General features: G+C 33.9%; 1 protein-coding gene and 1 non-coding gene across 2 annotated transcripts; one reads left to right on the top strand and one right to left on the bottom strand.

The window, feature by feature from the left end:
* The first annotated feature begins 17,934 nt into the window (after nucleotides 1–17,934).
* Nucleotides 17,935–18,041, top strand: LOC139878885 (small nucleolar RNA R71). Its single transcript, XR_011769745.1, has one exon. It is a non-coding gene; the product is annotated as a small nucleolar RNA R71 (small nucleolar RNA).
* A 3,815-nt stretch (nucleotides 18,042–21,856) lies between these two features.
* Nucleotides 21,857–23,790, bottom strand: LOC139875280 (uncharacterized). The gene is made up of 4 exons (XM_071862625.1): nucleotides 23,197–23,790; nucleotides 22,808–23,097; nucleotides 22,481–22,712; nucleotides 21,857–22,438 (listed from the first exon to the last, which is right to left on the bottom strand). Exons 1-4 carry the CDS (start codon nucleotides 23,788–23,790, stop codon nucleotides 21,857–21,859), a joined length of 1,698 nt encoding a protein of 565 aa, XP_071718726.1.
* Nucleotides 23,791–25,174: the final 1,384 nt, after the last annotated feature.

Consider the following 25,174-nt stretch of genomic DNA (forward strand, 5'->3'; position numbering starts at 1 on the left):
ATCTAGGTTGATACTTACCCAAAATTCATCACTTAAAACATAACTTTATTCATATCATCATTAGAAGAAATACTTACAAATGCAATATTAAACCAACATTAATCATTCGAACATGGATTTCAAGTCAACGATATCCACTACCACAAGCAATAAACATCCATCTAACAATTAAATCCGTCAAATGATATCAATACACGCGTTTGACACCACTAAAACTATCTCTGCATCGACTTAATTTTGCTTCAAACTTCATCAGAACTCAAAACTAAGGCTTATACGGTCATCAATAGCCTAGTCCAGATATGGTTCAACTAACCTTACTATGTCGGAAAAGTCTACTCTCGGTCCACGGTTCATCGAAAATCACCATCATCCTCAAACAACACTTGATCTAACACTCGATACATCTCTTTCGACTCTCGAAACTACTATATGATTTACTTACAATGTATTACCGTTGGCCAGACGTAATACATCATTCTAAATCACACTTTCATTTCGAGTATTTCGAAACAAGATCTTAATAGAGTTTATCAATACAACACGGTCTATTTTCTCAAGTCACTGGTAGTTATAAATTCTCCACTATACCCCAATCAAATAGATTTTACAATCTAAGACTATCAAAACCGCAAGAAGTCTTGTAAGTAAACACTTAACTTGGTTCTAGCTCGATCTTAATTCTACTAAGTCCTCTTTAGCAACCACATTTGAAAATCTGACCTAACATTCAATAAACTATACCTACTTACTTCATCTTATTTGCAAATACTATTATTGTCCGTCCTCGATCCTGCATTCAAATCTTCAAAAGATAAGATATTCACATTAGTCACTATCGAACTATCAGATCAATGATTCTACCTTAACAGTAATATGATCACTGTTCTAATCACGTCTCCCGACCTAGTCAAAATTCATCACAATTCAGCTTGAAATGAATTCCTATTTCGATTAAAGTCTTCTCCACTTCCAAGAAAGTTACTAAACGAACATCTCCTACACTGACATCTAATGAGTCACATCAATTCACAATAGTTAACAACTTCTTAGGATAACTCTACGAGTCCTACATAGCTAGTCAAGTCCTGTAATGGTACGGCTAGGCTAGTAATAATCCTCACATAACAACAAAACATAATTTTCCTATCTTCAATCAAGACTACATGGAAAGCTCCTTTCAAACATACTTCTTAAATGTCAGCACCAACTCACATGAGTCTAAGGCAGGAAAACCGAATCCTCCAGGTCTTACTACGATCACAAACATCTGAACCAAAAGTTTACATCATACATGACACGCAAACTATATAGATACGACAGTAACAACAGGGTCTGGGTCCTCTTATTAGAAGACAAGAAAACTACTACTCTATCCCAATCCTTACGGGCCATTAGGTGTGTCACGCCCATCCATGGAAAGGAATTATATTTTACCTAAGTCCAACACAACTAGTCCCGTTATACAACAATATCATAGGGTCCGTCATCTACTGGTTCAGTCAAGGTCGCCAAGCATGAAGACTACACTTCACATAGTTACACAATAGGGTTCGAGACTTTCACTACTCATCAAGGGGTCACTACCCTAATCAGTCTTTATGGGTCACTACGTGTGTCCCATCAGTCAACGGTTAGGAAATGACTTCATATTCATCTTGGTTAATACTACAAATTATTCACCTCAATTCTTCCAGTCTAGGTCAACAGTAGTCTCATGTATAGTATAACAGGTCATATAACAACAATTCACAACAGGATGACACAATATTCCTAAGGTCATGTCTATAAAGTCTCACAGAACATAGCAATCAGTCTAAGGGAATAAAATCCCGATAGTGGCAAGGGTAGTTCCAGACACAATCGTCGTAACTAGATCCGTCAACTATCATTTACTTCTATCTTACAGGAATAATTACTCAATCGCAGCTAGAATCACTACTCATCACAGATTATCCTAACAACACATACAAAATTCGACAAAGACATGAACACAATCTACAGGTTCAATAATAATAATAATAATAGTTACAGTAATGTAACAAGAATGTACCATTATGAATAAGAAGACATCTTCTGTTTCTATCAACACCTCGATCGCACCAGCACCCTTAACCCTCATCAACTCTGCAACTGAATCCTCATCATTGGAGCCACGTCAACTAATACTCGTTAAATCCTTCATCCAAATCGGCATAAAAATGCATTCACCGAAGTTCTGTCAGCACTGAGGGTCAGCGGGGTACCAGCAGGGTGGAATCGATCTTCATACCTGTCTTATCACAACATCTCACACACAAAAGCTTAGTATATAACCTGTTAGTTTCCGCCAACTAACTCATCAATACCTACTTCGCTCACTTAAAACACCCCCAAGATATGTTTGACTCGACACACAGTTTGGGAACATGTCACTTCCGTGCGCATGCTGCCAAACCTACGCTCTAATACCAACTTATAACACCCCAGATTATATATATATATATATATATATATATATATATATATATATATATATATATATATATATATATATACAGTGGAAGACCAATTTATAGATATATTATATGTATAAAATCCAATTAATAATAAACACGTAAATAAATAAATGATCGGGTGTTATATTAAACGTAGTTACAACTTTTATAGAAAAGACGCGACATCAGAGTTCCGACTAGTCAAACATATCTCCCAAGAATCCGTCTCCCTGGAATCTATCAAGTATGCAACAGTCAACCTGCAGGGAAGAGGAAGGGGTTAGTACGAAGCTAAGTGAGTACGACTAACTACAGGCAATAGTATACAGAAACCGTCATACTAATCATGTCACCAAGTCTAACACACAAACATCACCCAAGTGCCGTCTACAGAGACTCTAGCAGCTCGGTCAAACCATTAACCACCAGCTGATCGGACTGGGGCTTACCAGAAGTTCCTCTACCACCGTGTGTATATATATATAATCCACACGCGACGGACGCGTCATTCACATATATATACACCTCGGTTGTCTAGGATACCGCATGTTGATCTCTCCTACCGAGGCTACCACATAATAGGGACGCACTGGGCTCCAGCAGACAAGCATCAACTAACATGCAGTCATCACAACGTACTAACTAACCACAACAATAAGTATATCTAACAAGCATGGCAATCTTAATATAACATGCTACTATATACTATGTTCTCCAGTTAGTCTCACTCACCAATACCGACATCACTCGGTAGTCTAATGTCACCGAGTCTTCTCCTCGTCTGTATCACCTGAAAACAATACTCACAAGTTAGTTATAATATTATGATCATCAAAATACAAACGGGCAGAATAACGGCTAAAAATCAACACTTAGTAAAATTTTACACTGCCAAAGACACTCGGTCGACTGTAAGAGACAGTCTGCCGACTGTCTACACTCACTCGGCCGAGTGTCTAGACACTCGATCGATGGTCTCTCACAGACATACTCGACCGATGGTCGAGTCATTCGGTCGATGGTCGAGTCAGTCAGTCGATTGTCAAGAGACAGTCAGCCGACTGTGTTTATCTGCAGAAGCTGAAGAACAAAGTGACAGGTTTCACCCAAAATCGACCAATTCTTGCCCTAGAGCTCGATTACGACATCAAAACTGATCAAATCAAAGACACTAACCATGTAGAAACATAAACCCACAAGATTTGGACTCAAACAACATCAAATTTAACCACTTTGACCCAAATTACACACTTTGTAAAAACTTACACAAAAATCCAATTTTCTCAAAGATTAAAGCATGAAAACTTGTGATTCTTACCTTGATAGAATCAGTAGACAATAAAGAACACGATTCTAAGATCAATTTGAGCCCAAGAACAAGTTTTGATGATTAGGGTTTGGTGAAATGGAGATGAACGTACAGGAGTAATAATTGGGGAAGAATCTAGAAAAATGGAGATAATTCTCCCCACCTACACACTTAAGGGTTAAAAATCCATACATCACAACACACGGGTATTTAACAGTTATCTAAAATCTTTCGTACATCATTTGGCAACCCAAATGAAGTCCAAATTAGATCAACAAACCTGTTCTGTGACCCTTGTCACAAACTGGTCCTAACCACATCATTATTTAATAATAAATATAAAATTAAAATAAAAGCATATAATAACACCACACACTCTGAGGGTAAAAAATAGTAATCTAACATCTAGGCCCGCTTCGAGGGTGTTACACTAATATTATTATCAATATAAATTTAATTAGTATTATTTTTACCATTAATAATATTATTATTATCAATTACACCAAAAATGTTTATTATTGTGACTTATTATTATGACTCTTAATATTATTATTATTACTAACATTATTATTATTATTATTTGTATTTAGATTATTATTAATATAATTATAATTATTAATTATTAATAATAATTATATAAAATCATATGAATCCAATTCAGTTGTATATATCTATCAAGACTGTAATCAAATTGTTTGTCTCCAGTTTATTAGATATCAAGAATCAATCGTACAAATCTGTTGACAATCACAGTCTACTTTAATTTATTTTCAATTTCTTCCTGATCAAATATTTCATGTCGAACAATTGTTGCTACAAAACAAAATCAAACGAATATAGTACTGTAAAAATATCTCATTTACAGAGTCGATGGCATGAATCACAAATACGGATAACTGAAATTTGTTACACTTCGAGATAAATTCACATTGCAAAACAAAATTTTATTACATATCGATATCGAACAATCAAATTTATTCAACTTGTATATATATATATATATATATATATATATATATATATATATATATATATATATATATATATATATATATATTTATCTGTACCCGATTGATTCTTCTATCGACCCAATTAAAGCTACGAAATAAACTGTAATCGAATCTTGTGTTGTACATATCGTACGAATCTATTACACTTCACTTTCTGCTTTATATATTTTTGGTTGTTTCTTCTTGGGCTTGATTCTTCATGTCGATAACACTAGTATTATATAATAGATGATCATTCTATAATGCGGATAAAATTTCTTCAATTTCTCCACCCCTTTATAAACCTTACAAGAACATAAACCACACCATTACGTGACCTTCTTCCTCTTACTTCGATCAACCATCACCATCACCTTACGTTTCTAATTTCCGTTTTTGTTATGATCATGAACCCACTTAAACCATCTCCAATCACGAATCTCAACAACTAACACCTCAAACCCATTAATTCATCTCCACCACCTTCGAATATAATCATAACCACCACTACCTTTGAAACTCCTCGGTCTCCCTTCTGTTTTGGCCAGAAATCAAACCACAAAAACACCTGCTAATTACAACCGTTTCTTTTGTTTTTCCTTCGTGAAAGTCAACACCACAACACCACTTCAATCATCGAAAACCCACCATTAAACCAACACCACCACTTACAATTTCCATTAGACTATCAATAATTAACCGCCTATATTTTTTACTGCAGTGCTTCACCAACCAAAACAGACCCAAACAACTTTTTGCAGTTTTTGTTTGCTACTGCTATTCGAGTAACAGACCCACACTACTTCTTTCTTGAAGATATTGAATATGTAAAAATGATGAGCGAGTGTTTATATAAAGTGAAGATGACTAGGTGCATAAAATTATAACAATTATGGAAGTTGATAAAGGCTTTTTCTTTTCTTGTATTCCTTCTCTGATGGCCGACATTCATTGAAAACAAGTAACCCATTTGCCAATATTTTATTACTGCCGACATTTATCAATCAATTGAATACCCCACATGCCATATTTTACGTTAGTGGTTTATGGGGTGGATATTAACACAATTATGAAGAGTGCAATTTAGTAAATCAAATAACCCCACAACTCATGTTTAGATGGATACGTTAGCAAGCCTTTGAAACACAAATACTTGGGCCGAGTTCTTTTTCCTTTTGGGCCAAAGCATCAAACACAAACCAACTCTTTTGATATATTTTTTTCTGCTCGAGATGTTCCAGCATCCATAAGGCTGCTACTTTGTTGCTTCTAGTGCAGCTCGTGATTATTATTTTTTTCCTTCGAAACCCACAAACCCCCGCCACTTGCACTTATTATCTTCGAACTCTATCAGATACTATTTATTTTTTTTGCTATGGTTTGTCTCCTAGAATGAAGGAAGTAAAGTGATTGATTGATTGATAATTATTTCACAAATAAAGGAAGAGGGGAAAGGTGTCTCGATGGGGACATTCTTCTTGGATCCCAAATTCCACTTTCATCAAATTCATTAATCCAAGTAACCGATGCAGTTTACCTTTTTTTTTTGTTTCTTGCTCGAATAAACAAACTGCCATCATTAGTTTATTCTTTCTTCATTATGGCCGACCAATGGCACCATTAAAGGAACGTATTTTTGATAAAGTTTGTGATAAGGATCGAACCCTTTCCAGCTGTTTATTTCAGGAGAACCACCCTACAATTTCCGTTGGGCTTTTGTTTTTCCTGATTAGACTTTTGAGACAAATTGGGCTAACACTTGCAAATCCATCGACTTATGCTTCCTGGTATTTGTCCGATACCAACACAAACACACACATTAGATGATGGTTAATAGATGATGATGGTTATAATGATCATGATTTGAAGATGATAAAATGATGGTTAGATGATGTTAAGATCGTGATTTTATGGTGATAATCGGATTTATGTTCTATAATAATGATGATGATATAATGGATCACAATTAGAATGGGTTATGTATTTGGGTTAGAAAGAAGAAAAAGGAAATAAGGGATAAAACAATTTAAATTCGTATTAGAACAGAAAAATGATAAGCAGAGCAATGGTTAGTGGTAAGGGTATGTAAGCGAGAGATCTTGAGTTCGAAACCAGGCTGTGGCATACATTTTTTTAGAAAAAGAACAAGTAGAACAGACAGAGATATAGGTTAAATAAAATTTAGTTAAGTGTTATTATAGGAAAGAAGCTGCAGAGTATTGGTTGATGGGTGTTTCGGGTTAGCGAGATGTCGCGGATTGAACCCGGACTTGGGCATTTTTTTTAGGACTACTCGTTTGAGGTAGTTACTTATCTATTCATTTATTAATATTATCATCTTATTATTATTATTATTATTATTATTATTATTATTATTATTATTATTATTATTATTATTATTATTATTATTATTATTATTATTATTATTATTATTATTATTATTATAGGTATTAACATATAACATTTTATTATTAGTATTATCATTATTTTAGTATTATTATAATTATTATTTTAACAAACAAAAGATACTTATATAAAAATATATTTTACTACATATATCATGACTATAATAATATTACATGCTATTTTCTTTAAAATGTTATTATATATAATTATCTAACATTAATTAATTTACATAGCATACATAAATATATTTTTGGGTAGATATAATCGTATAGGTAAATATTAACTTTAAAGCATTACATAATATTTGTAATAAATAATATACATTAAAATACTTTAATAAGAATTTAATATATAATATGTATAAAATAGTTACAATTAATCTATTTATTAACATGACATAAAAAATTATTAAAATATTAATATATAAACTTGTTTGATTGTGATTAAGTGTTTTAATATATATAACTGATATAGGTTCATGAATCCGAGGTCAACCCTGCATTATTCAGTTCTGTCGTATGAACATTTTTACTACAAAATATCATATTTTGAGTTCATTTGATTCCGTTTTACTCTTTATATTTTTGGGACTGAGAATACATGCGCAGTTTTTATAACTGTTTTATTAAATGCTTTTGCAATCTATATTTTTGGACTGAGAATACATGAGATGCTTTTATAAATGTTTGACGAGATAGACATAAGCAAAACATTCCTCGAATGAATTATTATGCAGACAGAAGTTCTGTGGATTATTATTGAATTAGTTGGACGTGATAATTACCACTAATTGTTGTGAATATTCTCCCCTAATTATTATTGCTTGGTAACCTAAGAATTAGAAACGGGTATGGCCCTAACTCACGCGAATCCTAAAGGTAGCTACCGGGTTTAACACCCCACCCAGAATGTTCACTAGACGGAAGAGCTAGTGGGCGTGGTGTTTAGTACTTCGAGGTTTATATATTTATACAGACGAGATGTTCTGTTTTTGGGGATATTATGATGCACATTATATGTTAAGGTCGGTTACCAAGCCAAGCGATGAAAGCAAAGTGAATGTTATGTATCGAGAGAATGATTTTTATACACATGTTATGTGTATGATATTTTGTAAACGAGATATGTGTACGGTTACTAAGATTTATGAAAATGGTTTCGTACACGAGAAAGGTGTACTGTATTTAAAAGATATCGCATGTACATTACAGGTGGGTCTAGGATTCGGGCCCATTTGCAGCATACACATTTAAATCTTGTGGTCTATCAAAAGTACTGAATTTTATTATTTACGATAAACCTATGAACTCACTAACCTTTGGTTGACACTTTTAAGCATGTTTATTCTCAGGTATGAAAGAAACCTTCCGCTGTGCGTTTGCTCATTTTAAAGATATTACATGGAGTCGTTCATGGCATATAGAGTTCAGAACCTCGCAATGGTACCAAATGTTGAAGACTTCGTCAGGATGGATTAGGACGGGTCACTACAGGTGGTATCAGAGCGGTGGTCTTAGCGAACCAGGTCTTGCATTAGTGAGTCTGGACTTTGACCTAGTAGTTGTTAGGATACATTAATAAGTCTAGATTTGGACCTTGTCTGCATGTCAAAAGTTTGCATATCATTCCTTGTCGAAAAATATCTACTTATCATTTTCAGTCTCGACACGTCGTATTGCAATTATTGCATAACTAGTGTACAGACGAATTCATATTCCATCACATTAGACATTGTCTGACACGTTTCCTTAATTCCCTCCGTAATCCACGGGATCTTCTGTACTATATATAGGTATTAGGTATTCTATGTAATTAGAATATCATCTGACATCCGAAAATCATTACATATCAAAAATCATTTCCCTGATTGTACAAGATGGATCCAACCACAAATTCGAGTCCCTCGGATCCCGATAGCTATTCCGACATGGATATTCACTCGAGTTCCAAAAGCAGTGTAACCGGAATGGATCAACCAATCAGACATCATCAATTCTGGATGAATTGGGGATGGGTTCGTATTCGACTAAATCAATGGAGACGAAAAGAAGGCGATCCTTTCCAACAACCAAATTGCCCTCTTGACGAAGAACTTGAAGCACTTACCGGCGAACCAGTCCAAAACACCATTTTCACTCTCATTTCCAGATTATCTTGCAACGATTACATAACATCTACAATTCTAAACCTTATCCATCCGCTCGTTTTAACCGACAATCATCCCGGAGTAATAGAAAAAGTCAACGAGCTTCGCGCTCGAGTAGTGGCTTTGGAAAATATGGTGCAAAACTTACCAGCTTCAGCAACAACACCGGCACCAACAGTACCACCGACATCAACACCAGGACCACCAACAACTCAAGTTTCAACATCACATGCCTCAACATCTCATTCTGTACCTCGAACATAATCATCATTCTATGTATCGTTTTATCTACTTTATCTTCGTTCTACATATCGTTCTACATCGATTATCTTCGTTTAACATGGCGATTATGTAATTTCTAAAGTTTTAGAGATTATGTATTCTAGTTCTAAGGGTAAATCAAATGAGATTAATATCATATTAACTCATTAAATCCATGATTACATCTGAATGAAATATATATGCAAGTATATTTTCATAAAGATTGTAATTAAAAATTCTTTTGTATAAACTGTTAATGGTGAAAATATTTTAACGAGTAGGTAATACCCGAGGAATATTTAGATTTCACATTAACATGTTACACTGTACATTCTTCAAATCTGATTAAACAGTGATTTACTATTCTATATACAACCACATATATACGTATTCGTTCACCAAAGAATAACCATTTTCATTCCAATTCAATTTCATATTCGAATTGTGACCAATCATAATTCAAGTCAAGATTTGACAAGTGGCATAATGAAGAAAATAATGGACAAAATAAAAAGTGATTAGTAACCAATTAATTAATTACGTAAAATTTCTTCATCATCTTCTAATATTAAATATTTAAAATTCTAAGATTATATATTAGAATATTGGACTATTGGACTACTAACATTGGACAATTAAAAAGTATTAAAAGAGTAGGAAATATTAATTACAACATTTTGACTTAAAATATCGTTAATAAGTTACATCTACTACAGTTAAATAATTCCTCAAGTTGCCACTTGATTCTATCTTAAACCATCCTTTATATCTTGACGATTACAATCTACGCTTAAACTCTTCGAAATTCTTGAAACATCTCGAATTGATAACCAACGATTCAATTATGATAACTTTGAATGCTGATGAAGTAGTAAAACTATAGATGGTCTTAATGGCCAAAAGTTTGATGATAAAGAATGGAGTGTTGGAAACACTCAAAAGAAAAGTGGTACTAAAAAGCGGGTTATGCAAAACTATAAAGGAGACTGTGGACAAATCACAAGGACTAAACCTGTACTTAATGAATTCATATGATTCTGTATCTGATGAACTCTTTAGCGAATACCTTGCTCCTTATTTATTCTAAATCCTTGCGGAAGGATTTTCTTCATCAACCTTCGATCTTAGAAATTCCAAAATATTATCATAAATATCTTCGATATTTCTGAAGATATATTCATAAATATTTTTGTCTGAAATTATCTATCTCCTCATACTTTCTATGTTACATCATAAAAGAAACTGTTTTAGTTTCTATCTTTCTGCAAAATTTGAGTTTAAATTATGAATGTTTCTGGAGTAGTGTTGGGAGTTGAAGCATGAGTTAGTATAATATAATGACGCCCGACTAACGTGATTATATTACAGTAAGTCATGCTGAATTTCTAATGGAACGTGATGATGGTTCACAGATCATACCCTCATCATGAACCATGTTACATAACTCTTTCATTCTACTTAATCTCTAAGCATATCACGGAAATATTTTCCATGATATTTCCGTTTTCCGTAATTCTGACAGTTTGCTAATAAATCGTGCGATTACATTTACTTTCTGAGTAGAAGATTTCTTTAAATTTATTGAAATTCTGGAATTTAATCGTGACTACGTTAAAAATTAAGACGAATCTTTATTTCTCATTTCACTATTTTGTGATAGCTTCACCCGTACTCTTCGAGTAATTGAATTATCTTATCCATATTACTCAACATTAATAAAACTCTATTTATCAGCTCATATTCGTCAGGAAAACATTTTTATTGTTAGCCATGACGATCTCGATCAAATTTCGGGACGAAATTTCTTTAATGGGTAGGTACTATGACGACCCGGAAATTTCTGACCGAATTTAAACTTGATCTTTATATGATTTTGACACGATAAGCAAAGTCTGTAATGTTGAGTCTCAAAAATTTTGAGCTGTTTTCATTACCCTGTGACTATTTCCTACGATTCACGAACCTTTAATCGTAAATAGAAATGTGTGTGTATATATATATATATATATATATATATATATATATATAACTATACATGTAAATAATTATATTATAAATTAAATAGATTAATAAACTATTATGTGATTAGATATTATGAAAAAAAACTTAAACTTGTTATTTAAAACCTAATTAAATATGTAGTAGTTGATATATATATATATATATATATATATATATATATATATATATATATATATATATATATATATATATATATATATATATATGATTGATATACATAAATTATTGATTGTATGTATATTATAATATATAAAATGTATAAATATTAAACATTCAATATGTGTATATATTAAATATAAATAATTAATATTAATATATTAAATTTAGGTTTCAAGTTAAAAATATAGTGTTATACTAATATTATTACTATTACGTCATTGTAAATATCAATAATGTTAATATTAATATCAGTATTATTAATACTACTACATATAATATATAAATATGAAATTGATACATTTAATTTGTTATACTATTATTATTACTAATATTATTATCAATATAAATTTAATTAGTGTTATTTTTACCATTAATAATATTATTATTATTATCAATTACACCAAAAATGTTTATTATTGTGACTTATTATTATGACTCTTAATATTATTATTATTACTAACATTATTATTATTATTATTATTTGTATTTAGATTATTATTAATATAATTATAATTATTAATTATTAATAATAATTATATAAAATCATATGAATCCAATTCAGTTGTATATATCTATCAAGACTGTAATCAAATTGTTTGTCTCCAGTTTATTAGATATCAAGAATCAATCGTACAAATCTATTAACAATCACAATCTACTTTAATTTATTTTCAATTTCTTCCTGATCGAATATTTCATGTCGAACAATTGTTGCTACAAAACAAAATCAAACGAATATAGTACTGTAAAAATATCTCATTTACAGAGTCGACGGCATGAATCACAAATACGGATAACTCAAATTTGTTACACGTCGAGATAAATTCACATTACAAAACAAAATTTTATTACATATCGATATCAAACAATCAAATTTATTCAACTTGTATATATATATATATATATATATATATATATATATATATATATATATATATATATATATATTTATCTGTAACCGATTGATTCTTCTGTCGACCCAATCAAAGCTATGAAACAAACTGTAATCGAATCTTGTGCTGTAGATATCGTACGAATCTATTACACTTCACTTTCTGCTTTATATATTTTTGGTTGTTTCTTCTTGGGCTTGATTCTTCATGTCGATAACACTAACATTATATAATAGATGATCATTCTATAATGCGGATAAAATTTCTTCAATTTCTCCACCCCTTTATAAACCTTACAAGAACACAAACCACACCATTACGTGACCTTATTCTTCTTACTTCGATCAACCATCACCATCACCTTACGTTTCTAACTTCCATTTTTGTTATGATCATGAACCCACTTAAACCATCTCCAATCACAAATCTCAATAACTAACACCTCAAACCCATTAATTCATCTCCACCACCTTCGAATATAATCATAACCACCACTACCTTTGAAACTCCTCGGTCTCCCTTCTGTTTTTGCCAGAAATCAAACCACGAAACCACCTGCTAATTACAACCGTTTCTTCTGTTTTTCCTTCGTGAAAGTCAACACCACAACACCACTTCAATCATCAAAAACCCACCATTAAACCAACACCACCACTTACAATTTCCATTAGACTATCTATAAATAACCGCCTATATTTTTCACTGCAGTGCTTCACCAACCAAAACAGACCCAAACAACTTGTTGCACTTTTCATTTGCTGCTGCTATTTGAGTAATAGACCCACACTACTTCTTTCTTGAAGATATTGAATAAGTAAAAATGACGAGCGAGTGTTTATATAAAGTGAAGATGACTAGGTGCATAAAATGATAACAATTATGGAAGTTTATAAAGGCGTTTTCTTTTCTTGTATTCCTTCTCTGATGGCCGACATTCATTGAAAACAAGTAACCCACTTGCCAATATTTTATTACTGCCAACATTTATCAATCACTTGAATACCCCACATGCCATCTTTTACGTTAGTGGTTTATGGGGTAGATATTAACACAATTATGAAAAGTGCAATTTAGTAAATCAAATAACCCCACAACTCATGTTTAGATGGATACGTTAGCAAGCCTTTGAAACACAAATACTTGGGCCGAGTTCTTTTTCCTTTTGGGCCAAAGCATCAAACACAAACCAACACTTTTGATATATTTTTTTCTGCTCGAGATGTTCCAGCATCCACAAGGCTGCTACTTTGTTGCTTCTAGTGCAGCTCGTGATTATTATTTTTTTTCCTTCGAAACCCACAAACCCCCGCCACTTGCACTTATTATCTTTGAACTGTATCATATACTATTTATTTTTTTTGCTATGATTTGTCTCCTAGAATGAAGGAAGTAAAGTGATTGATTGATTGATAATTATTTCACAAATAAAGGAAGAGGGGAAAGGGGTCTCGATGGGGACATTCTTCTTGGATCCCAAATTCCACTTTCATCAAATCATTAATCCAAGTAACCAATGCAGTTTACCTTTTTTTTTTTTTTTGTTATTTGCCCGAATAAACAAACTGCCATCATTAGTTTATTCTTTCTTCATTATGGCCGACCAATGGCACCATTAAAGGAACGTATTTTTGATAAAGTTTGTGATAAGGATCGAACCCTTTCCAGCTGTTTATTTCAGGAGAACCACCATACAATTTCCGTTGGGCTTTTATTTTTCCTGATTAGACTTTTGAGACAAATTGGGCAAACACTTGCAAATCCATCGACTTATGCTTCCTGGTATTTGTCCGATACCAAAACAAACACACACATTAGATGATGGTTAATAGATGATGATATAGATGATGATGGTTATAATGATGATGATGATTTGAAGATGATAAAATGATGGTTAGATGATGTTAAGATCGTGATTTTATGGTGATAATCGGATTTATGTTCTATAATAATGATGATGATATAATGGATCACAATTAGAATGGGTTATGTATTTGGGTTAGAAAAAGAAAAATGAAATAAGGGATAAAACAATTTAAATTCGTATTACAACAAAAAAATGATAAGCAGAGCAATGGTTAGTGGTATGGGTGTGTAAGCGAGAGGTCTTGAGTTCGAATCCAGGCTGTGGCATATTCATTTTTTTTAGAAAAAGAAGAAGTAGAACAGACAGAGATATAGGTTAAATAAAATTTAGTTGTGTTATTACAGGAAAGAAGCTGCATAGTATTGGTTAATGGGTGTTTCGGGTTAGCGGGACGTCGCAGGTTCAAACCCGGACTAGGGCATTTTTTTTAGGACTACTCCTTTGAGGTAGTTACTTATCTATTCATTTATTAATATTATCATCTTATTATTATTATTATTATTATTATTATTATTATTATTATTATTATTATTATTATTATTATTATTATTATTATTATTATTATTATTATTATTATTATTATTATTATTATTATTATTAATATTATTATTATAGGTATTAACATATAACATTTTATTATTAGTATTATCATTATTTTAGTATTATTATAATTATTATTTTAACAAACAAAAGATACTTATATAAAAATATATTTTACTACATATATAATGACTATAATAATATTACATGCTATTTTCTTTAAAATGTTATTATCTATAATTATCTAACATTAATTAATTTACATAGCATACATAAATATATTTTTGGGTATATATAATCGTATAGGTAAATATTAACTTTAAAGCATTATATAATATTTGTAATAAATAATATACATTAAAATACTTTAATAAGAATTTAATATATAATATATATAAAATAGTTACAATTAATCTATTTATTAACATGACATAAAAAATTATTAAAATATTAATATATAAACTTGTTTGATTGTGATTAAGTGTTTTAATATATATAACTGATATAGGTTCGTGAATCCGAGGCCAACCCTGCATTATTCAGTTCCGTCGTATGAACATTTTTACTACAAAATATCGTATTGTGAGTTCATTTGATTCCCATTTACTCTTTACATTTTTGGGACTGAGAATACATGCGCTGTTTTTATAACTGTTTTATTAAATGCTTTTGCAATCTATATTTTTGGACTGAGAATACATGAGATGCTTTTATAAATGTTTGACGAGATAGACACAAGCAAAACATTCCTCGGATGTATTATTATGCAGACAGAAGTTCGGTGGATTATTATTGAATTATTTGGACGTGATAATTGCCACAAATTGTTGTGAATATTTTCCCCTAATTATTATTGCTTGGTAACCAAAGAATTAGAAACAGGTATGGCCCTAATTCACGCGAATCCTAAAGGTAGCTACCGAGTTTAACACCCCCACTAAGAATGTTCACTAGACGAAAGAGCTAGTGGGTGTGGTGTCTAGTACTTCGAGGTTTATATATTTATACAGAAGAGATGTTCTATTTTTTGGGGATATTATGATGCGCATTATATGTTAAGGTCGGTTACTAAGCCAAGCGATGAAAGCAAAGTGAATGTTATGTATTGAGAGAATGATTTTTATACACATGTTATGTGTATGATATTTTGTACACGAGATATGTGTACTGTTACTAAGATTTATGAAAATGGTTTCGTACACGAGAAAGGTGTACTATATTTAAAAGATATCGCCTGTACATTACAAGTGGATATAGGATTCGGGCCCATTTGTACCATGCACATTTAAATCTTGTGGTCTATCAAAAGTACTGAATTTTATTGTTTACGATAAACCTATGAACACACCAACCTTTTGGTTGACACTTTTAAGCATGTTTATTCTCAGGTATGAAAGAAACCTTCCGCTGTGCATTTGCTCATTTTAAAGATATTACATGGAGTCGTTCATGGCATATAGAGTTCAGAACCTCGCAATGATACCAAATGTTGAAGACTTCGTCCGGATGGATTAGGACGGGTCACTACATTTTTCATCATTTCTTGAAACTTTTTGTATTGAGCCGCCAACTTTTCCTTCTTTAAAGCTTTTGGATATGGCACCGGTCTCATAATCCTTGAAGACTCATCACCCTTTTTCTTACCCGATTCATCATTACCCGTACCCTCGGTTGAGTTGACCTTTTCTTTACCCTTCTCCTTACTAACCCCGGTATCCTCTTCAATAAAACTTGGTAGTGGTTCATGGGTTATAAAGGGTTGTGGTTGAGGATCTTCGACCCCTTTAGTGGTTAAACCGCTTCGAGTGCTTATGGCGTTGACATTTTCATTTTAGGTTGGGTTATTAGGGGTTTTGGTTGGTGCTTTCAATAAGAATCAGTCTTGAGTTGTTGTGTTGTTGGTTTTGATTATGTTGACGGTTATTGTTGTAATTGTTAATCGGGTTGACTTGAGTGTTTGAAGGTAAAGTTCCTTGTGATCTTTCAGCAACTTGGGTTGAAAGTCGGCCAACGACACTCTCAAGGTTTTGGAATGAGGCTTGTTGGTTTCGGATTTGTTGCTTTAAGAATTCATTCTCTTTCATTAGAAAAGCTTCGATTGATTCTACCTTCTTGATGTAGTTTTGCATGATTTCTTCTAAGCTCTTCGAAGGTTGGGATTGTTGATTGTTTGGTTGAGGTTATTGATTGTAACCTTGGTTGTTTTGTGATTGAGTATAACCTTGGTTGTTTTGATAATTTAAATTTGCTTGATTATTGTAAGGTTGTTGGTTTTGGTATTGAAAGTTGTTGTTTCAGTTTTGGTTATAGGTGTTGTAACCTTGATTTCGGTTTTGGTTCATGAATCTGGGTGGTGTATTAGTTTGGTTGGTGAATGATACTTGTTTTTGATTAGGATTGTAGTAGCTTTGGTTAGATGTTCCTCCCCGTTGGTTGTTTTGATTACTCACGTAGTTCACATGAGCATCCGAATTCATGGGAATATCATCTAGATCAACATGATTGCATTGAGTAATTTGAGGACAATTCTTTGTGAGATGTGGACCCTCGCATCGATGACAACCTACTTGCATTACAACTACCGTTTGTTGAATCTTCTTCAATTGTTTCTCGAATGTTTGAAATTGATTGTTCAAGCTTGCAAACGTCACTTGCCCATTTTCACTCTCGACTTGTGCTACATTCGTCCTTGCTAAATCTCGAGGTGAAGGTGCCCATTCATATGTGTTGACCGAGATATCTTCTAGCATAATTTCGGCCGCATTTGGTGATTTGTACATAAATACCCCAACGGATGAAGAATCAAGATATCGCTTCGTTAACATATTACAACCTCGATAGAATGTGTTGATATACTCCTTCTTCATCAAACCATACGGTGGGCAAACTCTTAGTAGCTTCTTGAATCGTACCCATGCATCATACAAACTCTCGTCACCCCGTTGTGTGAACCCATTAATCTTCATTCTAAGTCGCTCTACTTTTGACGGTGGAAAGAAATGATTGATAAACTCGTTTGTTAATTCTTGAAAAGACTGATCAATCCTAGATTATCCAATGAAGGCTAATCAAGGATCGAGTGCAATGAAGGGGTACAATAGATGTCGATTTAGATTTTGGGACCTTATTGTCATATTTCGTTAAGTGCTAAACGATCAACAATCATGTCCCGGTCTTCGTAAATTACCTTAGCCAACAAAGATCAAGTCTCGGGCGAATTCACAAGAGAGATCAATATGGCTAGGGCAATCCTTCCAGAATCAACAACCCACAAATGAGAGGCCAAGCTCCCTATTTATAGGTTTGAGGCCTACGCGGAAGTAAGATGTGCGCGCACTTAGGCATTCCGCACAAGTACTGCGAGAAGCTTACGCACTCTTTAATATTCCGCACAGTTTCACCGCATACAGTTATATTTACCGCGGTTTAATGTCTTGTGTCTTCTGCCTTTAAGTAGATTTTCACACTACAAATATACATATACATATGTATGTATATGATCAAGTACCCCAGTTCATTGCGTTACATTTTTGCAGAAAATGTAAGGCAATAAACTCTAAAAAATAAAAATTGTAGCTTTCGGGATCTTCAAAAAGTATTCGCATATCTATACTTTCATACGCAGTTATGCGTATTTTCCAAATAACCTGCCTGCGTCTTATCATTAATTCTAACGGCTATATATTTAGCCGTTGATATTCCAACGCATTTTAATAGCCATTGATTTGTGATGATTGCATGTAAATGGCACATTGCAATCTTGAGGGTATAAATAAAGGATGTAGCCGCATATTTCAAAGCTCACTTTCTCTTGCTATTTTCTCTCTCAAAAAAGTGCATCCATAATTTTCATCATATTCATCCAATTTCTGCGTTTATTTTGCATACTTTCAATCACATAAAAAAATTTATTTCTTATTTTCATCATGTCTGCATCTCCTTCTCCATCTGTTTCTGGTCCATTCGTTAATGATTTTGACTCAAACATTACGGATGACACACTTACGCAGATCAAACTCAATTATCCAATGCTTGATATATTTGAGCCAATTGCACCTCCAGCGGGTATCAAGGCCAACAATCCACCAAAAGATTACTTTTCTATTTACGAAACTTCACTATTTTTAGGTAACCTTAGGTTCCCTCTTACAGACTTTTTTTGAGTGCGTGCCAGTTCTTCGCAGTGAGTCCTGGGCAATTTCATCCTAACGCGATTGCAAAGCTTATTCTTTTCGAAATGTATTGCAACACGATTAATAGGCCAATCTCATTAGATGTCTTTCGTAAATTCTCCACCATTCTTACACATGACTCAAGTTGGTTTACACTTAAATGCCGCAATGGAGTGATGGATACTCCTAAAGAAAACATTGGCAATTGGCAACAATCTTTCTTTTTTGTTAATAAAACTGCCCTTCGTGAGTATCAAAACATCGATACTTGGGTAACCGCATTTGCAAAGAACAGCAAAGACCGCGTTGATCTTGACGAATATCAAAAAGAAACTTTAAAGTTAGTTAGAAATGCGTGCTTACAAATCCGCCCATATGGAATTGTGCCTCTTCACGTAGGTAGAGTGTCAACTCACTGGCTGTGGCCCAATCAAATAGGAATCTTCAAAGATGTAGATGGTGATGGTATGTTTTCATCATTTTACAATTTATTCGCATATCTTTATATGTTATTAGTAACACATTTGCGCTGTTTTCGCATAGATTCCTCTCTCAGAGCTTATGCGCCAGAAAGACATTAGAGGATTCACCTCATTCTGCCGCTCTCTAGAAGATGGCAACAAAGCTACTGATATTGAGGAGCCATTGATAAATACTAACATCATACCTGATGTTCATGAGAAAGGTAAACGTAAAAGCAGTGCGACTAATCCTGCAACAACGGCGAAGAAACGCGCCAAACACACTACCCGCGAAGAGTCTGAAGAAGGTATGTGACTTTCTTAACTATTATTTTGCTATTTTTCCCTTGCATTCTTACTGCATTTATTTAATAACTTTTTATTAATTATTTTGTGCAGAGCCCATTGATCTTACTAAGAGTTCTCAAGAACAAGAGGGACCTCAAATCAACATATCCCAAGAAATTTCTTATGATGTTTTTGGCAAAAATTTTGCATCAGCTAGTCCGATCACATATGTAAAATTTGACCATCTCCACGAACATGTTGATATTGACAGAGAGACGGCCGTAGACCAGATCAAGCAACTTGGTCACGCAGTCCCTGAAGACATTCTTGCGGAACTGCACAAAATCGATGATGAAACTATGGAAAGTGCTAGAATACAGAACTGCTATTCTACAGTGTGTTTCTTAGTTAACGACATTCGCCGCCGTGACAGCTTAGTTAATGAAGTTGAAGTGAAAATCAATGCAGCAAAGCAAGCTAATAAAAAAGCTTCACGACTTGAGAAAGAGAATGCAAAGTTAAAGAAAGAACTTGAGGCTGCATAGACCGCACTTAAAGCTTCTGAGGCTCAAGTCACCACGCTTATCACAGCCATAGAATCTCAATCTCAGCTTCCAACCGCAGATGATCAGTTCAAGCAGCTTGTCGCTTACTTACCCGAACTTGGTCATAAAATCATGGATTTTAAACCGGTTACTGAGAAATTTCAATCATTTCTCAACGCGGTTAGACTTCGTGAATGTTGCGAGTTTTTAGCCATAATCTCAGCTGCATATGGTATTGGTGCATCATATCCAGAAGTGATTGAGAAGGAGATCTGCGATATAGAGGTTGTGAAAGATATTTACGCAGAAACCAGCAAAGCGGTAGAACGCATTGACATTCCTGAGCTTATCGCATTCAGTAACCAGGAAGATGTCACTTTTAAAGATGTTGTGGATTTAAAATTGTAACCCTTAGTTATTTCACAATATACTTTGCGTTTCATTTTGTAACTTGTAACCGCCAACTTACGCGGTTTATCAATGTTAATATTTTTCTATCAGTTGCTGTTTATTTATAGCGCTTAAGTACTTTGTCAATATTCATAATTACTAGCATTGTTCTTTACAATTTCATTGTTTATTATTGTGCACATAACAAACAATTACTTATGTGAAACAGCCTGTTTGCACGTGCTTATGCACATTATGAATCTTCTAAGTCCGCCGAAACGATCCTTAGGCAAATATATGTTTTATGCGAAGCATCCAAGTATTGCTTCATCAAATACTTTGGGAAAATTATAAGTATCAATCTTTTTGCATACACTTTTCAATTATTTAAATGAAACAATAAGTGGGCTTTACCATCACTTACACACTGTGAGCTTGTTACTTATGCAATTTTTTCAAGTCAACAAGTTTCACTCAAGCATATCTTTTCGATCATTATTTATTTCGCACAAGACCATAAATGCGGTTTTATAATATTGGGCTATTGATTACAATAGCTTTATTTTCACTTGATCTGATTTTAATTTTGCATTAAGTGGGATTTACCATCACTTATGCCGAATTTATTAAATTGTTTCATTAATTTATGAATTCAACATGCTTAATTTGCCATGTTACATATGCATTGCTACCGCGGTTTACGCAATATAATTTTGCCCGCGTATAATGACATCAGAATAGAAGTTAAAAAAACTTTCTTTATTTATTCACATTCTTGTGTTTAACAAGCAGCATACATTGCCAAGATACATTTGCCATATTTCATGATACCCACTTCTAAACAATAGCGTCTTCAACAAATACTATTGATATTCATACTAATAACATTTGCATTATAACATTTCTTTTGAACGTCAAATTTTTGCTATCAACATCATTCGATCATCATCACATCTGCGCTAGCAACAACAACATGGCCTTCTGTTCCAATATTTTCATCCACCATTATAGACGCGCATAATGGTTCTGAAACCGCAGATGTAACCTTCGCAATACCGTTAGAAGTTGCAAATTTTACCATGCCATGAATTGTTGAGGAAATTATACCCAACTTACACACAGCCGTGCACCCTAGAAGAATATTGTAGCATGACACAGTGTTCATGACATACAGGTTTAAGAAAGCTTTGCGCACTAACATTGCGTTTTGCTCATCCATGATTTCAATTTCTAATTCCAACTGCCCTATAGGCCATGCGGATTCACCTGAAAAACCTGACAAAGACATCGCAATTGACTTGAGTTTTGACTGAATATCTTTTGGAAGTTTTCGAAAACATTGATTGTACATAACATCGACACTACTTCCAGTGTCAACATGCACTTTCATTACTTGTATACCAGTTCCAGCAATCTTGCACGATATTACTATTGGCTCCTCCGACAATCCGCAATCTTTTATCGACGTAAAGGTTATAGGCTCGAGCTGCCATTTTTCATAGCCTTCAAAAGGCTTCTGCTATTGCACATTACCATTAATATTCACCATATTGATTACTTGAATTTCTTGCAAACTATCCTTCTTGCCGACCACATTTGCACCTAAGTTCCTGACTGCGGGTGCTTTGCGTTCTTGCTGTACCACTGTATTAACATTAGGCGTCTTTGGCGTGCTTGCCAACGCGGGTATAGCTATTGCATATGTTGTGCTCGTTTCTTTGCTAAGTAACAAATGATTCAATTTCCCTTGCCCAACCGCATCTGCAATTAGCTCAAAAAGGTCGTGACATCTATTTGTATCGTGACCATAATCATCATGAAAGATACAAAATTTAGACTTGTCACAACTATTATTATCGCTCAACTACGGAGGGTCTGGAAATGCCTTAGCAACACGTTCTTGTAGAAGTATCTCTTTTGGCACTTTTGATAATGTTTGGATGATGGCAAAAGAATCATTATTCCAATTTCGCGTGTATTTCTTGTCAATGTTATTATAACCTTGATTGGCACCATCCCCATTATTGCGCTGTCGATCATTGTGCCAATTTCACCATTATTATTTCTTCGTTGCTGCCCAGATCCGCGCTTATAATCGCGATACCCTTCCCCATTACCATCACGGTATGTATCATTTTCATCGCGCCAACTCCTGTCCTTGCCCCAACTACAATTCTGCACTATATTGATGTCCTCTCCACAACGAATTTAGTCATATGCTTCCTGCATGACTTTGGCAAAATTACGCGGTACATCTCTTCGTAAACGACGTACAAGAGTTGGGTGCTTCTGCGGATTTATCGCATGCACAAATCCATAAATCTTCTGGTCCTCATTAAGGTTTGGGATTTTCTGGCATTCATAAATGTATCTTGTCAACAAACTTCCCAATGTCTCTTTGAAGCCTTGCTTGATTTCATGACATTCAACGTGCGTCTTCTTTTGCGGCAACAAATTTTGAAATTGCAAAAGGAATTTTTCTCTTAAGTCTATGAATCTGACAATGCTTCTTGCGCTTAAATTCTGAAACCATTCACACGCTAAACCCTGTAACACCATTGGGAATACGCGGCACACAACCGGTTCATCCCAATTATATGTGCTTCCAACTCCTTCGAATCTCTGCAAAAAGTCGAGCAGATCTGTTAACCCCGAATATACACCTAGAGTTGCGGGCACAATGGGTGGTGTAGTAATCGGGTAATCAGATATGTTCTCTACAAACTTGTATATTGCGAACATTATTTCAGTTGCTTTCTTTAGCCGCGCTTCTTTATTTTCTGCGCAATACTTTTCAATCATTTGCTGAATGACATCTGGTCGTTCAAACTTGTGTTGCATATCTTTTGGTGCCAACTTTTTGAACATATCCGAAAAAAATGTCTACGCATTCTGCATTTTTGCAGCCTGAGATGTTTCTCCTTCTTCATAATAACGCAGAACAGGCGTGGGAGGCCTTTTGCATTTTAATTTGGCAATTTCAACCACCTCTTGATCACTTTCAAAATTTTCAGAAGTATCAGAATTATCAGAATTCTACAATAGAGTTTTAGTGCTTCTTGCCTTTTTTAGAATTAATACAGGCGAACCAAAAGCATTTTGATCTTGAATTTCATTTCTCGCGCTTGTATCATGATTTATTATTAATCTTTGCGCCGTTGGTGAAATATCATTGAGCGGCCATTCATAGTTATTCGGGATATGGAGGTCAAAACCTCTTTTCTTCAACAATTGTTTTGCCTCTAAGGGCGTAAGCACTCTTTTCACAGTCCTTTTGGGCATTTCCTTCTCCGCATTTTTAGTGATGTTACGCGCATTGCTTTCATTGGCTGAACTTTTGTCCGTCTTTGCCTGTGCACTTGTAGAGGTTAATTTTAACCTCATTTCTTCTGCTTTTTGTTTCTCACACGCTTGTTGGAAATTTCGTTTTACCGTAGTCATTTTCTCAACCATAACATTTGATTGTGTTTCTTCATTTACTTTGGCGCTTGCTGATGCCTTTGTAAGTAACTCTTTAGTTTGTTGGCTAACTTCAGGACTTGCTTGAAAGTCAAAATTCGAGACATTTTTCGGGTCAGATGCACCTATAGTGCTTGCACTCTTCTTTTTGTTGCTCGTAGTCATTTCTACTCAAGAATACTTTCAAGTTTTCACTTTCTTTCGATCAAGAACAGTTTTCTGCAATGTAATTTTAATGGCTTGATTAAAAGGAACGCAAATTTCTCATTTCAATTCTATTAGTGTCCCACGGATGGCGCCAATTGATCAATCCTAGATTATCCAATGAAGGCTAATCAAGGATCGAGTGCAATTATGGGGTATAATAGATGTCGATTTGGATTTTTGGACCTTATTGTCATATTTTGTTAAGTGCTAAACGATCAACAACTATGTGCCGGTCTTCATAAATTACCTTAGCCAACAAAGATCAAGTCTCGGGCGAATTCACAAGAGAGATCAATATGGCTAGGGCAATCCTTCCAGAATCAACAACCTACAAATGAGAGGCCAAGCTCCTTATTTATAGGTTTGAGGCCTACGCGGAAGTAAGATGTACGCGCACTTAGGCATTCCGCACAAGTACTGCGAGAAGCCTACGCAATCTTTAATATTCCGCAAAGTTTCACCACATACATTTATATTTACCGCGGTTTAATGTCTTGTGTATTCTGCCTTTATGTAGCTTTTTGCACTAGAAATATACATATACATATACATATGTATGTATATGATCAAAGACCTTATGGAATCG

This window comes from Rutidosis leptorrhynchoides, chromosome 11 (assembly GCF_046630445.1).
Source record: "Rutidosis leptorrhynchoides isolate AG116_Rl617_1_P2 chromosome 11, CSIRO_AGI_Rlap_v1, whole genome shotgun sequence".
NCBI classification, from domain to species: domain Eukaryota; kingdom Viridiplantae; phylum Streptophyta; class Magnoliopsida; order Asterales; family Asteraceae; genus Rutidosis; species Rutidosis leptorrhynchoides.